Source organism: Dermacentor silvarum, chromosome 1 (assembly GCF_013339745.2).
Source record: "Dermacentor silvarum isolate Dsil-2018 chromosome 1, BIME_Dsil_1.4, whole genome shotgun sequence".
Taxonomy (NCBI): domain Eukaryota; kingdom Metazoa; phylum Arthropoda; class Arachnida; order Ixodida; family Ixodidae; genus Dermacentor; species Dermacentor silvarum.
The window spans coordinates 110,401,826-110,419,417 of NC_051154.1; the positions used below are offsets into that span (position 1 = coordinate 110,401,826).

General features: G+C 43.1%; 1 protein-coding gene across 1 annotated transcript in view; it reads right to left on the reverse strand.

Annotated features, from left to right (window-relative positions):
- The window catches only part of LOC119434891 (nose resistant to fluoxetine protein 6), a 51,706-nt gene that overhangs the window by 16,496 nt on the left and 17,618 nt on the right, over positions 1 to 17,592 (reverse strand). The window contains exons 5-11 of the mRNA XM_037701929.2: positions 16,643 to 16,734; positions 16,380 to 16,559; positions 7,895 to 7,988; positions 6,411 to 6,497; positions 6,131 to 6,293; positions 4,939 to 5,021; positions 4,461 to 4,583 (exon numbers count right to left, since the gene is read on the reverse strand). Of these exons, the coding sequence (XP_037557857.1) occupies positions 4,461 to 4,583; positions 4,939 to 5,021; positions 6,131 to 6,293; positions 6,411 to 6,497; positions 7,895 to 7,988; positions 16,380 to 16,559; positions 16,643 to 16,734 (822 nt within the window). The remainder of the gene's footprint in view (positions 1 to 4,460; positions 4,584 to 4,938; positions 5,022 to 6,130; positions 6,294 to 6,410; positions 6,498 to 7,894; positions 7,989 to 16,379; positions 16,560 to 16,642; positions 16,735 to 17,592) is intronic.

Consider the following 17,592-nt stretch of genomic DNA (forward strand, 5'->3'; position numbering starts at 1 on the left):
CCCTGTCATCTTTGTGTTCCCTTTTCCCGTTCCCCCGGTGTAGGGTAGCCAACCGGACGTTATCCTGGTTAACCTCCCTGCCTTCTGCTTTTCTCTTGCTTCTTCCTTTCGGAACGGGGCAGTCTGTGGCTATTCAGAAGAATTTTCCGTTTTGTTCGGCATATTAATACATTCTTTTTTTTCGCGTACACGTCACTTTGACGTGGTGATTTTTCGCGGTTTTGTGAGGTCGCGTGACAGACAGGCGAAGTGGGTGTAGCCAGAAAACATTGGACCAATAGCAGAAGGCTAATGGTGAAAAGGCGTCGAATCAGGAATGATTATTTTTCTTTTGTGCGGTTTAATCATGCATAATCAGTGTGTACACGTTATATCAGAAGGGGAGCTATCGCGGTTTTCGTGAAGTCGCCTGACAGACAGGAGAAGTTGGGAGTGGCCCGAAAAGGTTTTGACCAATCGTTGAGGCTGATTGCAGAAATTGGAATCAAAACAGTTTGCAATAATTTTACGTTATAGCGTCCCATGTTTAGGAAAATGCCTGTAGTCAATCAGATTAGCTGTGTTTCACATGATAGTCCATCTACCATCTAACGAAATGTTTATGTTTACGCATTGCACCGTTCACAAACTGTGCCGAAATGCAAACACCAAATGTGACGGATAAACACAAGTGAGACATCGACACATTGATGTCACGAGGACTAAGGTGAAGTATCAGGTTTGTCGAGGGAAGAATAGTGATAAAATCTGTAGGGACACAGAGGAGTACAACAAGTGTATAATGCATTCAAATATTCTGTACCCCTTGCGCCACATTGACAATGACCTATTCTGGAGGATTGGCCAAGAATGGGCACCAACCAAGTGCCACCGAAAATGCAAAAAATATATCAAAAATGCAGAAACCGCTTTGATCTACATGGCTACATGGATTATGTCGAGTTGGTGCTTTAATACTATATTTCATTTATCTAATGTACTCTCGCGGGGTGATCGGCTAAAATAGTGGCCAATATTTCTAATATGAATAAGCATAACCATACATGGTTAAGCTAAGAACATTTAGGTTGAAATATTTACGAAAAGCAATGTAAACGCTTACTTATTCTGATTAGAAATATTTAGTATTTATTTACAGAATGCCTACACCGACGTAAAGGCACTATGTTGGGGAAACAAGTGCGGTAACAGAAATCACATTTCTTGTGCCGAATCAAAAAAAAGTCAAACAATGTAGATGCCTAAACATTTATCCACACAGATGCTGGCAGGCAAACTACGCACACAATACACTAGAACTTACACATCACATCCGTATAGGAATATCTCGAAAAATACATACAAATACACTGAATAAATATTGAAGAAAAGCACGTGCAATATACAACAAGACAGTTGTAATTCATGGGCAATGTCACAGTACAGGAAACAAAAATTCCTAATAGGATATATATATATATATATATATATATATATATATATATATCACATCATCTAAACGATTCCAACCTCTTATAGTTTTTGGGAAGGAGTAGTGGAAAGATTCTTCTGCAGTTATGTTCCGAATTCTTCTTAGTTCTATCACAGCGAGAGTATGTACTATAAGCCGGGTAAAAATATAACTCAAATGGTTTATGCCTGTTTGACGGAAATATAGGGTGCAGTAGCATTAGGTCTTAGCTTTTGGGTACGTGCACGAAACACTGTGAGACGCCATCCCTATATAGCGGCCTTTATTTCTGAAATGCTTGCGTATGGATCGTAATTATTGTATAAAAATCTTGCTGCTTTTCGTCTGGTGATAAGATAGCCTAGCCTTCTTGATAACTGTCTATTATGCTCAGGCATATTCAAGTATTGACATGACATGTAAAAAATAGTTTGTTTGAATTCTGGCGTTGCTTGCTCAAAACACCTTAAAATACCACCAAATCCTACCAGCCTATGATAGGGCAGTGTCAGCTTGTTTGTTCCAAGTGAGTGATTCGGTGAAATAGAGTCCTAGACACATATATTCAGACAGTTTGTCCATAAGCGTTTATTGATTGTCTATCGAAGCTATAATTTGCGTAATTTCTTGAAAAAACTGCACTTTATAGTATTCAAATACGCGTTCTTTTATTGACATCAGCTTTGTATTTTGTCTAAATCTGCAAAATATATGTGCCATTTTCAGACGTAATTTCTTTGTATATGACACAATCATCGGGAAATAATTTGATCGGTTGCCTAATGTTTTCAGTAGTGCTGTTTATGTAGATTAAAAACAATATTGGGCCCAGCACGTTGCCTTGGGGGACACCAGATGTCTGTTGTTTGTGAGGAGTTTGTACTTTGCAGGACAACGGAGGCAGTCGATTTAGGTAGCTTTGTATCTAATAGCGAAATTTCGCGTTTATATTTAAAGCAGCAAGTTTGAAATCTAAGAGGTGTTGTGACACTGGTATTTAGAAGCTTTGCGTGAACAAATAATAATAATAATAATAATAATAATAATAATAATAATAATAATAATAATAATAATAATAATAATAATAATAATAATAATAATAATAATATTAATATTAATAATAATAATAATAATAATAATAATAATAATAATAATAATAATAATAATAATAATAATAATAATAATAAACGAAACCATGTTTATCTGGCTGTTATCATTGACTCCGGATACGAAATGCTGAAATTCTATGAGTTGTGTATTACAGGAATAACCTTTGCCGAAACCATGCTGACAAGGTGCAAATAAGGCAACAGAATCAAGAAGTGGGAATATGCAAGCGGTAATAGTATGCTCAAATATATTGCAACACATTGACGGTAATGAAATAGGGCTATAGTTTTCTGTAAGTTCCCCATCGGCTGATTTCAAAACAGATGTCACGTTTGTAGACTTACAATCTTCAGGAGTGCGCCCTGTTTCGAGGCAATCCTTGTAAACGGTCATTAAGTACGGGGCACTGACGCTATGACGTCTTTAAGGACTACTGGAGATATTCCATTAGGCCCAGTCTCATTTGTTGAATGTATGTAAATCATGCACATATCAAAAAAGCTGTCACAAAAAGTTAGGCCTTGAAACTTTCAGCCTGATCTTTGATTGTGTGAGTGTTGTAATTTGATTATGACCTACATCGTTCGTGTTATTAAAACGCTGCATTTTGTTGTTATTCCCATGTGGTCATATTTACCGAGAAAGTACTTTTGCGAGAAATGCTGGTTGCCTGTGGAATGTTTGTGCATTAATATTTGATTACTTTGCCGGCTTTACCTCGTGACCTCCTACTGTAACAACGGTACTAACTGTACTTCATGTTAGTTATAATAATACAGATGTACTGAAAGAGTTGACAAGCTTTCGCAAGCACTTCTGAGCATTCTGACATGAAGAATGGCAAGTTCAGTTGACAGAGAAGTTGTGTGCGTCCACAAAATTGCTCTAAACTTTCTTGCAGAACACAGCCGACTGTACTCCTTAACCAAGACAAAGAACGCTAATGAAGGCTGCGTTAAGATTCCTCCCTTGAAATTATATCATCTGTGTTGTGGACAACATGTGTACTTCTTTCCCTACCAATAATTTATCATCCTCGCGAAGACTGACTATCCGCACAGGCCATAAAATTGACAAGCACCCTTATATATTCGCATTGTCTTGTAAATATCAAACTAAATTACCTCAGAGATTGCCCCCCCCCCCCCCCTTCAACCATACATATAGATAATTTTACACATACTGTTCCTCATCGCCCCTTTTGAAATACCAACCCAGCCTTTTGAAGTATGCCAGTCAAACTAAACGAATCAAAAGGCGGATCACTACGTTTTACAGCAATGCAGTATGCTAAAATACTGCCGTTTGGGAAATGTGCGTTACTGCACTAACAAGAGCAAAATTTTAGCCTACAAAACTCCCCCCTCGTTCATGCAGAAACAATGATGACGTGCAGTTGATGAGAGCGAGCACTCGGAATCGAGGTAGTCGTGAAAGTAGCATCAAATGTATCTTTGTCAGTAGAGTTTCTGCAACCCGCCGCAGTGGCTTAGAGGCTATAGTGTTGCGCTGCTAAGCACGAGGTCGCGGGATCAAAACCCGGCCGCCACCGCGGTCGCATTTCTATGGGGGCCAATTGCAATAACGCCGTGTCCCGTGCATTGGAGGCACGTTGAGGATCCCCTGGTGCTCAAAATTAATCCGGACTCCGCCACTACGGCGTCCCTCATAATCACATCGCGGTTTTGACACTTAGAACACCAGAATCCAATGGTGCGTGCGCAGGCAGGCAGGAACGCACACGCACGCACGCACGCACGCACGCACGCACGCACGCACGCACGCACGCACGCACGCACGCACGCACGCACGCACGCACGCACGCATGCATGCATGCACGCAAGAGCGTTTTCCAGAAATGCTGCTTCTTCTCGAAGGAAATTAAAAATTCATCACTTACGACATTGTTTCGGTGATAGCAATCACGGAAGGCGTATTGTGGGTTCCGCTGATCTGCCATGCTGAGATTGAGCAACTTATTATAGAAAGCAAGAAGAAGACGCCAATCGCCCATCGTCGTCGGCTGCAATGAAAGCGAGTACACGAGATTGAAGTCGCTTGCACATTTTTATGCACGTCTTCCTACAAATTGTGCAGCCTTTGCCAAAAGAAACGAAACTGCTAGGAGATTGATCGCTGATTAGTCTCGGCTGCGTAGTGCTGCGGAGCGTGGAACGTCTAGCGACAGAAAGCTTTGAAGAGTGAGACAATGGTTCGCCACCCCATACGGAGCTTTGAGAAGACCTGCTGCAACAGGAGGCTGACTATAGACATCCCGTAATCAGCTGAGGTTATCTGCTGAGCGGCCTTGCTTCTTTTTACAAAGGCTGTACCTGTGAAAGAAGCTGCGGCTGTATTACAGTTTTGGGAAGACGTACTTTTTCAGGATGATGGCTATCGGGAGGCTTATAAGGAAGAGCTGGAAGTCGACGGAAAGGTACCACAGGTGCACCAGTATGGACTGCGAACGAGGTAGAAAAACAAAGAACAAGAAACACCTGGAGGCCATGAGGACAAAATTCGCACTGAGAGGAGTGACAAAATCGACTAAAGATTATTTTTAAATACGTTAGTGGGATTGTTAATTATAACACTCAGAGCTAAGTGCAAGTACTCAGTGCAAGATAATGAATAAAAGCTTGCAGACGAGTTGCACTCCGCATGTTTTGCTAAATAGTAGCAGTACACAGTGGCCCTCCTGTCTCATTATTTGCCGTCAGACGTTGTCTTTAGGCCAACATGGCGACAGTGGCCTTCCAGAGAGAGGAACGGAAAGCACCAGCACTTGCTGTATCGGCTGCGTCACTGGGAAACGTTCCGGGTTTGGGTTAAGTTGGCAATACGAATAAGGCGACTTTGCCACGAAGATAACAAGGAAGCTTTACATTCACTTGATATTGACGTGTCGCAGTGCAAGCTGCTTCAATGCGCTAGGCTGCAACAGTTTCTGTGATATTGCCACATATTTGGTTTTCATTTCACCAAGGAAGGGAGATGTTATTACGTAGGCCTATTTGTCATCCCCGGTTGTTGTTTCTGATTGTTGGCTCTGAGAAGTGTCGTTACTTCTTTCTGGAACTTTCAAGATGACAGCCGAGCTAGTTTGAATAGTGGATGGCGCATCTAGGAGGGAGGAGTGCTGAACTAAAAGCGTGTATTATATATATTTATGAACTTTATGCCAGCAAAATGGTAGAAGTGTGCCATTTTGTTTCATAGAATTCATATTTTAGAGCGCAACTCTTAGGCTCCCGTTCCTGCGTCGAGCGTCGGCGTCGGCGGTCGACGCTCGCTGACGCCAACCTTTTATTTCTTGCAACACATCTACGCACTGCGTACGCAGTGTGAAAACCGTTTTACAGTGATCGCTGTTATGAGTTCTTTGCTAACTCAAACGTAACTGACCCCAACCACAGACTGAAAAGAAACGTAGGCACACATGTCAGCGTATTTCGGTTGCCATCATTGGGTATTGCTGCTTTACAAGCTCATATCGTGCTCGTTGTCGGCGAAATCTGGCACATCCAAGTTCAAACGGTAAGAATGTGCAATTTGGTTTGGAATACTTACGAAAGCACTTGTTTTGTAGTTTTGAACCTGAAGTAGGATGTACAACCAAAGCCGGTCCATTTCGTCGTAGAACATCTCAAAATAACTCTTTGCGTCTGGTCCAGATGCCACCAGCGGGAGTAAGTACATGCACATAAGGAGGAAGAATACCGGCACCATGGTCCTGCAAGAGTTGTGAATAAGCTACGTTGTAAAATTTCGCGGGAGCACATCTCACTTTATAGAATGGACACCTCACCGTTCGCGAAATTTGTAGAGTACGCGGAAGCGGAGGGCTTACCTTATAAACCGTCGGATCACTGCAAATATGAAGACGACGATGGCAGGTTTCCTTTGTTTTGATACCGCGTAGCACATGAGGAACGCACTGCAACGAACCACACATTCAAACACTGATATTAAGAACGGTTCATTTCAGCGCATACATTTTCATGATATATATTTACCGCGAACAGGACTACACTGCGCTTTGTCATCATCGAGCGACGAGGACGAAGCACTCATTCTCCCGTCCTGTTGACGCTAAATTTATCATACACAACACAGGATTACTTCATCAAAGAAAATGACTAATACGTACTCTTGTCTACATGTGTACACAGACAAGATAGAGGTTGAAAGGCCTACAGGCACATGAGTTCTTGGGATTCAAGGGTAAAGCTTCTGCATGAAGTTACTACAGAACTATAGTACTTGAAAATTGTTTGACCTAAGAAAGAAAGCGAGAAAATGCAGTACTTTTCTAAAAAAAAAATCAATGTCCCTCCGTTTTGATACCTTCTTCTCTAGATGTTAAGCTTTACAACAAAACTTGCGTAATCCGTTACTATAGAGTAATAAGTAAGAAAACGCATAACATTCCAAAACAACGGTAGTTATAGTAAAGATAAGCTCGTTAAGCGCCCTGGCTTCTCTCTTTCTTTCTCTTGTTTTGCCGTTATATGCGGTTTATAGGAGATGTTAGTGCCTGCTGACGGTACCGCCAACTGGTCCCCTCTTAACTCACAGATGTGCACCACACAATAGAAAAGTCTCAAACAAAGAATTGAGAAAGTAATATAGTGACAACGATATAAAGCTCATGTATAGCGTACATACACAGCACAAGTACACAAAAACAAATGTCCCTGAGCAGTTCATAAAATACAAATGCTCTTGTGGAAGTACAAATACCACCTCTAATTTGTGCTTGCACATAAACTCTTGTGGCACCCAATAATGTTATAACAAGGTGGCTCATGCCTCTGGACAGCTTGACCAATAATTTCAGGAGACTGCTGAGCTTGAGTGAATTGCATCTTTGCCATAAAAGACGGAAAATTCAGTTCCGGCATGCTACATCCGTAGGCCCTGGAGTCATTTTTGTCGGCAAAAAGGCAAGCAGTTCTTTTTTTTAACATCGTTGATCCGGCACTCTCGTTTTTAAAGGACATTAGCATAAACCAGTTGACATCTGACAAGGAGAGATAACCTAATATAATGTTGACGTGCGAACAACGGAACTGAATATGTTCCTCCTACGGGCTCTAATCGCAAGTAATGTATTTTTTTTTGTGAGGAAAAGAATTTGTGAGGAAAACTCACCATTTTATATGGCTAGGGACGACATTAGTATACCATTTTTTCGCTAAAAGCATACTACAGTTGGAGAAACAAAAAGACAGGTACGCGTGTTCGAAAGATGCGAATGTAGCCTCAACTGCAAGACCACAAACAGCGAGCATGCGTTAAGCACAATATAACTTCGTAAAGGAGGTGACATGCCTGAGGAAGAAGAATGTGTCCACCGCTACATAGGCCGCCGGAACCATTAAGCTTGGCGTTTGTTGGGCCATGATCAAGTTGTTCAGCAATCGCGCTGCAAGAGAAAGAGCAGAACCAACTGCAGTTGTGCGGCAAGGTGCAGCGCACAGCAACACCTCAATGCCCCAGAGTTATTAGAGTTATTATAGGCGTTTATTAGTCCAGTTCTTGCGCGTGGTGGAAGCCATCATCGCAGGGACACGCAGCAAACACCACACACGAATAAGTACGTTGGGAATTTTGTGTCTTTATACAAGACATAAAAACGGAGTTTGTCCGGCAGGGTGGTGGCCCTATTCCAAGGCCCCACTGGCACGGGCAATCCACTCAGCTCGTTGGATTAGTCGTAGCTGATCTTCCAGGGCCGGGCTATAGACAGCAGCGCCTACCATTCGTTCCATGTGCCGTTTGTTTCATGCTCTTCTCCGTGTTCTGCACACTCCCACGTGATGTGAAAGAGCGTTGGTATTGCTCCACACCACGGGAATATGCCGCGGGGGGGGGGGGGGTACTGGGGTAGGAGCTCCTCCGGATTCTGTATATAATCAAGTTTTTCTACTACTACTACTACTACTACTACTACTACTACTACTACTACTACTACTACTACTACTACTACTAATACTTACAAGGCACATCAACGGGACAACGCGCATAGTATACAGTGCCAATGTTGGCATTGGAGTATATTGGTACTTGGACCACCGAGCACAAGAAACAAACTTCGCTTCCAATTTGGGAAGAAAGCCAACGGCAACCACTTCTTTCTTTGTTTTTTACTCCCTCTATATAATGCGCAACTATGAATGAGGCAACAAATTCCAGTTTTGTACAGCTCGCTTCAGCTTCATGAAGCGTGCCCAACAACAAGGAAGAGATTTTCAAACGACCTTTCCGCGTTGACTATAGCCGCGGGACTACTCTTGGTTCTTTGCGACGCAAAAGATGTCGACTTGCTGCACAATAGTGATCCAGTCAGTACGCATTATCAACACATATTTGTGCACTTTGTTCGGGTTAGCGCTGCCTTTGTTCAGTTCATCCCCCACTAAAATAACTGGGTCAATCACCCTGAATAGAATCGAGTAGCCTACAGCAGTTGAAGCTACAAATGATGGCTGACGGGTGCGTTGTTAACTGTTGAACATTGTACGCAGGCATAAAATGCCCAGCAGGTACACCTCACTGCTCGATCTATTAAGTAATATAGCTGTGGGCACCGATGCTAAGCGGGCAGCGATATGCCTACTCGCTGCGAACATTAGACTTAAAGCGAACCGATGAAGTGTTTGCATCTAATCATACTGTTTTGATGCAGAATGGTGTGTTTAACTACTTCGAGCTTTCTGTGCTAGTTTCTTCACAAAAAAAAAAACTTTGTCGAGACTAAAGTGTGAAACGGCGGCAGCCTGACACCATTGCCTATTAAAGTGTCTGTTAAAGTAGTTTGTGGCCGCCTGGAACTGTTGCAGCGCCGTTTGTGGATCAGGAGGAGACGCGTCTTCCATGGTGGTGCTATGCCAGCTATGCGCGCTACAGGCGTCAGGGCATGAGTGGAGCAGACGACAAAACGGATGGGCAAGCTGGCGCCGTTGCTATAGCAACTGTAGCAACGACGAAGAAATGACAGGCCCGCGCGGCGCCCAACCACCCTGACACCCGCACTTGACTACAGTGACGTCCCGACACAGAGGAGACCAATTGGTGTCCGGAAAGCTGTGACAGTTTCTGCTAACGGCAGATGACCTCGACAATGAGTCATTACAGGATTCCGCCTTATTAACTACAGAAGGAAGGAGAAGGACGAAAAACTGCGCAGTTGGCCTTCTGCTCAGTTGGCCTTCCTTGTGCTGGCTTTCATGAGGAAACTAACGCAGAAAATAGGATTTGATATCACACCTACTTAGATTTGGGTGCACGTTAAAGAACGCCAGGTGGTCCAAATTATTCCGGAGTCCCCCACTACGGCATGCCTCATAATCAGATGGTGATTTTGGCACGTAAAAGCCCATAATTGTTATATCACACCAACTAGCCACAGTTTAAGCCTTATTGCGTTTTAAGTCAAGTTTTTTATCACTTGGATAGTTCCTCACAGTGCACTGCGGCCTCGCACATACCATGATACATACAAATCCTCACTAAATAACTTGGAGACTCCTGTGAGATTCTTGTGAAATAGACACTCTTTGCGATATATAAAAATACATTTTTTAGGAGGCAGTTTCGCAGAAACTTACCAGGGCATCGCGTTTTAATTGTGCACTGTTTTAGCCATATCTCGATCAATCTTTGCTGCATTAGGACAATAAAATTTGAAACTGCCTCAGCCTACTCCAGCCAGATATTGCAGGATTTTGGAGCATGCTCACGATTGTTGTTGCCTCAATATGTCTGGTAAATGTGGACGCAACTCCTTTTTCTTGGAAGCACAAAAAAAAATCATTTACTATACTAAGCGGTTATGAGCTAGAAATCGGGCTGTCCTGGTAGCACCGCTCTCGAACACCTCGGCAACATGAATAAAATGAGAAAACAAATTATCGCCTTTGGATGGGCTTGAACCGGAAATCCCAAGAATGTGATAAAGGCGCTTTACGAATACTCTACAACCCAATTGCATTGCTCGTGAGAAACGGTTGCGTTGTAACCTTACTGTCCTAGTTCATAAAAGGGTTCTGACTGTTCATATTAAAGGACTCTGAGAGAGGGGGGGGGGGGGGGGGGGCTTAGTATGCAATATGAGCTCCTTCTTTTCTCTACTGAATTCACACATGAAAAGTACATAAGGAACGATCTAGAAAGATACGCTGCGCCGAGTAGTCTTCTCTTAGCCAGCTACCTCTGACCCAACGTCGGGTGGCTAACAGGTCCGCGAGGTAGAAGAAGAAAGGCGCGCCATACATATCCGTAAATCTGGTGCCAGCCAAGCAAGGCTGACATTTATCTCATTTTTGCGTCACGGCGTTCATCGGAGTAAAATTGGCCCGCCAACCTTACGACGTAAAACCTCTAAGCGGCTGTAGTGTGATATCGCATACGTCTTTTTGTAGTTCGCAGAACACTGACTCGGAGTATCTATATTCTGCTCAACGCGCCACGGTGGCTTAGCGGCTGTGGTGCTGCGCTGCTAAGCACGAGGTCGCGGGATCAAATCCCGGGCCGCGGCAGCCGCATTTCGATGGGGGTGAAATGCAAAAACGCCCGTGCCTCGTGCATCGGGGGCACATTAAAGATCCCCTGGTGGTGAAAATTATTCCTGAGTCCTCCACTATGGCGTGCCTCATAATCAAATCGTGGTTCTGGCACGTAACACCCCAGAATTCAATTCAATATTCTGCTCAAAGTGCCTGTATCCGCTAACAATAATTTGGAACCCCCTAAAAACGCTCTTCGGTTGTTGATCTACTGCCCTAAGTAGTTACGAACTGGGATTGGGGCTATCTCTGCAACACCACACTCGAACGTGTTGGCGTCATAAATAAAATAAAAAGAGATCTCGGCACTAAAATTTTCGTTTGAACCAAACATTCACCAGCCCTTCCCCTGTCGAGAAAATGGGGGTAAGTGAAGCTTGTCGTGTGTGCGTCTGACCTTCGTGGTGATTTTCTTTCTTTCTCGCTCTTTCGCTCTCTTTTTGTTTCTCTCTCTCTCTCTCTATCTTTCTCTCTCTCTCTCTTTCTGTTTCTTTCTTTATTTCTCTCTTTCTTCCATTGTCTCTCTCTTTCTGACCTTCGTGGTGGCTTTCTATCACTGTCTCTTTCTTTCTCTTTCTCTCTCTCTATCTACATTTCCTTTCTCTCTCTATTTCTTTCTTTCTCTCTCTTTCTCTTTCTCTCTATCCTCATTTCTTTCCCTCTCCATTTCTCTCTCTTTCTTTTTTCTCTATCTTTCTTTTCCTCTCTCCTTATTTCTCTCTTTCTCTCTCTTTTTTCTCACTCTCTCTTACTTTCTCTGTCTGTTTTTTCTTTCTTTATTTCTCTCTTTCTTTTTTGCCCCTGGTATGTGCCATTGAGCTTGGGCCTTTTGTGCACTATCGCCAGGATCGGCCCACTTTTCAGCGTGACACCACCGCTGCCGCCACCACCACCGCCGCCACTTGTGAGCCTATAAAGCTTCGTTAGAAAATAAGACGACTCTGAATAAGACGACCGTGAGTACTATGACACAGCCGCATTGCATCTTTCGTAAATTAATTAATTATTGATTTAATTAAAGTTGCATTATAACCTCGCCGTGCACAATCGTTTCACACATGGTTTTAACGGGTCACATTAAATGCATCATCGCAAATAGGGAAATCCTTTCTTTCATGTTTGAAATTGTATCCTAAAAAGTTGTAAATAAACAAAATGCCCGAAGGTGGTAGTTTACAAGCGGCGTCAAGCGCAGCGTACAGAAGTGCATTAGCCAATTCCATTGCCTGCTCCTCGCTGTCCCTTTCTCAAGTGTATACGTATTTTCAAATAGAATACTACTACTATTACTACTACTACTAGCAACAACAACAACAACAACAACAACAACAACAACAACAACAACAACAACAACAACAACAACAACAACAACAACAACAACAACAACAACAACAACAACAACAACAACAACAACAATAATAATAATAATAATAATAATAATAATAATAATAATAATAATAATAATAATAATAATAATAATAATAAATTTGAATAGTGTTACTCCTGATTCACGCATCTGACTGGCCGGAGAACTACAAATTCCACCGTGTTACCGATGACCTGAACAGCCACTAAGTGAATGAATTTTCCCGCTTGCAGAAGGACAAAGGGACAACACTTACTGACCTCACATGGTCACCTCAAGTGAAAAAAAAACTGAGTGAGAAGATTTCCTCGGCGTCGCACGTATTCCGATTTTTAGCTGGATCACAGGAGGGCAACTGTCGATCAATGGTGCTCCTCCATAAGGCCTACGTTGACGGAACACTACGGTATTACCTCCCGATCCTGCACAAAATGTCTCCCAAAAGCAAGAGAAAACTTGAGGCAGCACGGAACAACTGCCTTCGAGTATGTCTTGGCCTTCAGAAGGGGTCGTCCCGCTTAGGAACTGTAGCAGGAGCTGGATGCCTGCCTCTCGAAGTGCTATCTTCGCAGGAGACACTTCGGATTCACCTCAGACACGTCATTCATACGAAGAGCCACTTCTTAAAGGATATTTCTAGAACCCGTGCTACATCTAGCTTTGGGCTAGCCGTCGCAAGCATATCTAGTTCGATTCCTGCTCAGGCGTCACACATTATGCCACGAAAAATTTCGCCATGGACACTGTCACCCCTGTAAATCGTGTCATATATCCCTGGAATCAGCGCGAAAAAGAAAATTCCTCGAGCAGTGACTTATCAGACAGCCTTAGAATATATGCACAAAAAATACGCAGCCGCAACGCATATTTTCGCAGATGGCTCTACAACTCCACATCGCTCATCGTGCGGACTTTTTGTGCCCTCTACAGGGCATAGATTCTCGTTTCGTCTTGAGCCAGCGACATCATCTACTTCAGCAGAGCCATATGGCATTAAGCAGGCCCTTGTGTATGTATTTCGACAGCAGCCGGCAAAGACATGAGTGATTTTCACGGATTCAAAAGCTGCCCTACAAAGTATGTGGAACAGGCACAGGCGATGTGACAACCAACTTGCAGCATTTGAGATTGCTCGTCTTCACCACAAGGCTAAGATTGCTGGGCATTGCATCAAGTTCCAATGGATACTTGGCCATGCCGGTATTTCGGGAAATGAAAAAGTGGATGAAGCTGCCCGAAATGGACTCCAATACCGCAATTTCAGAAGAACATTTTTTACCAAAGCCGACGCTTCAAACATGGCAAAAAAATATGCCTATCAAGAAAGAGACCGCCTCTGGAATCTGCCGCTTCACCAAGATAACTTTCTGCGTTATATTGACGCCGAAATGAGATCGAAAATTCCACGACCACTTCCTCGACACTTAGAGTTACATCGTCTTCGACTAAACATGGCATACACGAACAGTTATCTGTACCGCATAGGGCGTACCACTAACCCCTACTGTGATAACTGGGGCAAGTTAGAGACAATGGAGCACATATTACTAGAATGCCCCGCGTACCGCGACGAGAGACAATTTTTTGAGAAACAAATGAACATGGTTTGCCACGATCCGTTAACGTTACCCAGCATCTTAGGTCCAATGCCCGGCCCTCCAAAACAGCGGCGGGTTTTGAATTTATTGTTCAAATACCTGTCAGAAATTGGTCTATTCGGAAAGCTTTAAAAAATCACCTTTTCATATAGAAAAGCCTAAATTTACCCGCCAACTCACCTGTAGATATTGGTATCAGGTCCACTTGCGCATTTCATATTTATTTTTATTACTTTTTTTCACTCTCCTCTGCAATATTTTAATTCCATTCCTCATCCCTATACAGAGTAGAATGCCAACGGTTGTATATGCGCCGGCAGAAATTTGTTTTTCTATTAAAGAGCCTCTCTCTCTCTCTCTCTTTCTTTCATTATGGCATTAAAGCGAAGAACAACCTTGAAGGTTGCTTGTGTAAACATTAGATTGATCGCAGGGTTGATGGTAGGTCATGTGAAGGGGTGCATGGCATTGGAGTTCCTTAGCGGAGTGATTGATTCGGGACAGTGGAGGTGTCGCGTTCGGGGCCGGCGCTATTTTTTTAATGCCACCCAATGCGCTGATCTGCTCGGGAGCTCTGTCATATTGTGCTATAGATTGCTTGCTCTGGACTCGGGTACCTCGTAGGCCTCGTTTCTAGCAATTTGACAGTGAACACAAAACAAAAATTTGGAGAGAAAAATTACTGAAAAAAGGAAAGTGAAAAGAAATCACAGCATTAAGTTTATTACAGAATGCCCGATTCCTCCGTGCCCGTTCAGCTAAAATATATTATTCCTAGCAGTTTTGAAGGTGACTGAATTTGCATGCTGAACATTTATCATTAAAATTTATTTAATAATAAATTTAATGACAGCCGAGTGAGCCGCGTGAGTGAGGCTATGGAGTGAGGGAATGAACTAAAAAATGTTTTCTTAAAAGGCAGGGAGATTAAGCAGAGTAACATCTGGTTTGCGACATTCCTTTGGAGGAGAGGAACACAGGGTAGAGGAAGGTGGCAGAAAGAGACGGTTTATTTTTAACACAACCGCCGACGCAACTTACTGGAATAATTACAAAATGATTTCCGACCTGCTTGACACAAACATTTTTTGAATGCGGCATATTGCAGTGCAGCATATACAGTGGAAAATAAGCTACTAATCACAGACGAGTAAAATTCACTCAGCTTTAGCTCAAGCTGAGTCGAAGCAAACAATTTGCTGCTAGTCACTTCGTGACAGACTAAATAGAAGAAACCCAATGCGGTCTTGGAGCTGTTGTTTCTAATTAGGTGCAACAAAAATGCAAATGTGGATTCTAGAAACCCGGCGCATCAAAATAAAAGCTAAGCAAATTCAACTGCCAGAATTGCGTAAAGAAAACCAGGGACCCAAATTGCAGGAAGGCCTTAACCTTGTCTATAAACGAAAAGCATGTCCGGTAAGACAAATATTCAAACTATGAAAAGGAAAGTAGCAAAAAATTCTACAAATTCTACAAGCATACCATACCAGACGTAAGTGCACAGCTAACGCACAGTTTGAGAACAATATGACTAGCTATCACTCACTGCAAGTAGCGTGCTCTCAGGGTGTTGCCAACAAAAACGCGCATACACAAACAACATCCACGCGAAAAAGTAAGAATGCATTAGAAGAGAAGAAAAAAAAATAGAAAAAGAAAGAAAGGTGTAACGGGTGTTGTACAGCTCTATAATCTCGTAGAGCTCTGAAAGCACACCTCTGAAAGTACGACCAGAGTGCAAAACTCTCGTGACGTGTCTTTGATGCGACCGCAACACATCTAACTCTGCTGATCATAGAGCGGGCACGATGGGAAAATGTTCGTCAGAAGCGTCTGCGGCATCAAAATGAGCGCAGCACGAATACTTTCTTCATCGCATAGGATACAAAAACGCGGAGTGTGCCGTCTCTTTCCGGGAATGGACGGAGATGGGTGGAGTACGTGTAGTACACCATAGATCTCGAGGTCTGGCTAAAAGCGTAGCAGAGGACCTATGCTGAAAAAAAGGGATGATTTCGCTCACTCATTGAATCCCATGGTCTCGCATAGCCTGTGTCGCAATTCCCAAAAGATTTTCCTACTGGCTAGGAATCCGCAAGCGCACGCACATTTAATGTCTATGGCGCAACATGATGAAGGTACGTCCGCTACGTCATTGTCCAACATTTCGACAGTTATCGGAGTCCACGGCAAAGGGACTTGTTGATCGTAAAATTATGCGAGACAGGAGTTGTTCCGACACTGAAAAGCCTCGACTCCAACGCCGTAGCAGAGCCACTTACACCAAGTTGGCGATATGGCTCCGTAACAGTGGCCGAGCACAATCCACGTTAAACTAAAGAACCTCAATCCGTGGAAGAAACGAAGGGTGTAGGCGTCGGAACTTTTGTCCTTGACCACTTGGAGCAGTGTTTTCGTATTCGAGATGAGGGAAAATGCCCTGAGACACCGCAGCAGAATACCTGCAAAGAAGGGGTGAGAACGTTATTTTCTGCCACCCGCGTTGCATTTCACAGCTCTTTAGCAGATGTGGCTCTTGTCTCACCGCATGCTGCGTTGTTCTTGGGTTGTGAGCGCACGAAAACATCGGTGACAGTTCCAATCACCAAGAATGTGGCGAGGACCCCTAGAGTTATCCTGAAGTAAAAAAAAAAAATAGAAACAGGAAACAGAAGTGAAAATAAGTGGAATGTGACGTCAAAAAAAAAAGAAAAAAAAAAAAAAAAAAAGGAACGTGTAGAAAAGGAGGGTAAAGATGGAAGGTCAAAGAAAGAAAATAAAAAAAAAACGTAGCAAGGATTCTGGAATAACTTCTCACACCGAGTATTCGCGCCGTTCAGACCCTTCGTGAGATTTGTTACGAATTACCCGCGAGTTTTAACTAAGCTATACTACATTACCCAGAAAGTTTGAGGAAAGTAGAACTGCAATCGATGTACTAGGGTTTTTCATTTGGCTTGCCACGTGGTAATGAAATTGCGAGATCTCGTTGATATTTGCATAGTCGAAAAGTAGGCAAATAAGAAGAGAAAAGAGAAGAGAAAAATAAGAAGAGAAAGAAAGAAAGTAATAAATGCGTCGATGTGTGTGGGCTCCATTCTCGGGTTTTCCTTTTCTAACGCAACTATATAGGTAGTTTCGTCACGCACGTTTTAGCCTGAGAGGAGAGAAATTTTCGCATTAACCCAGGAGACTGCCCGCGCAGCTCTTTCCTTTCGTATTTAAGCAATGTTATACTGAACAGTAGGTACGACTAAAGCGAGGAAAAATGTCGCCGAAGAAAACTCTCAAGGCTGCTCACTCAGTGGATCGGGTGCCACCTTTCTTAATAACCTCAGCCGCCGTGACGCATCAACGATAACTGCGTTGAATGCAAATGCGGTCAAGCGAGCAACACTCAGTTCTCGTGCGGCGTGTCCACAACAGCGGCTTTCCCGTTTCTGCGGAGCAGCTGCGGAAAGCATTCCTGCTATATTTATTGGGAGCTGGCATCGC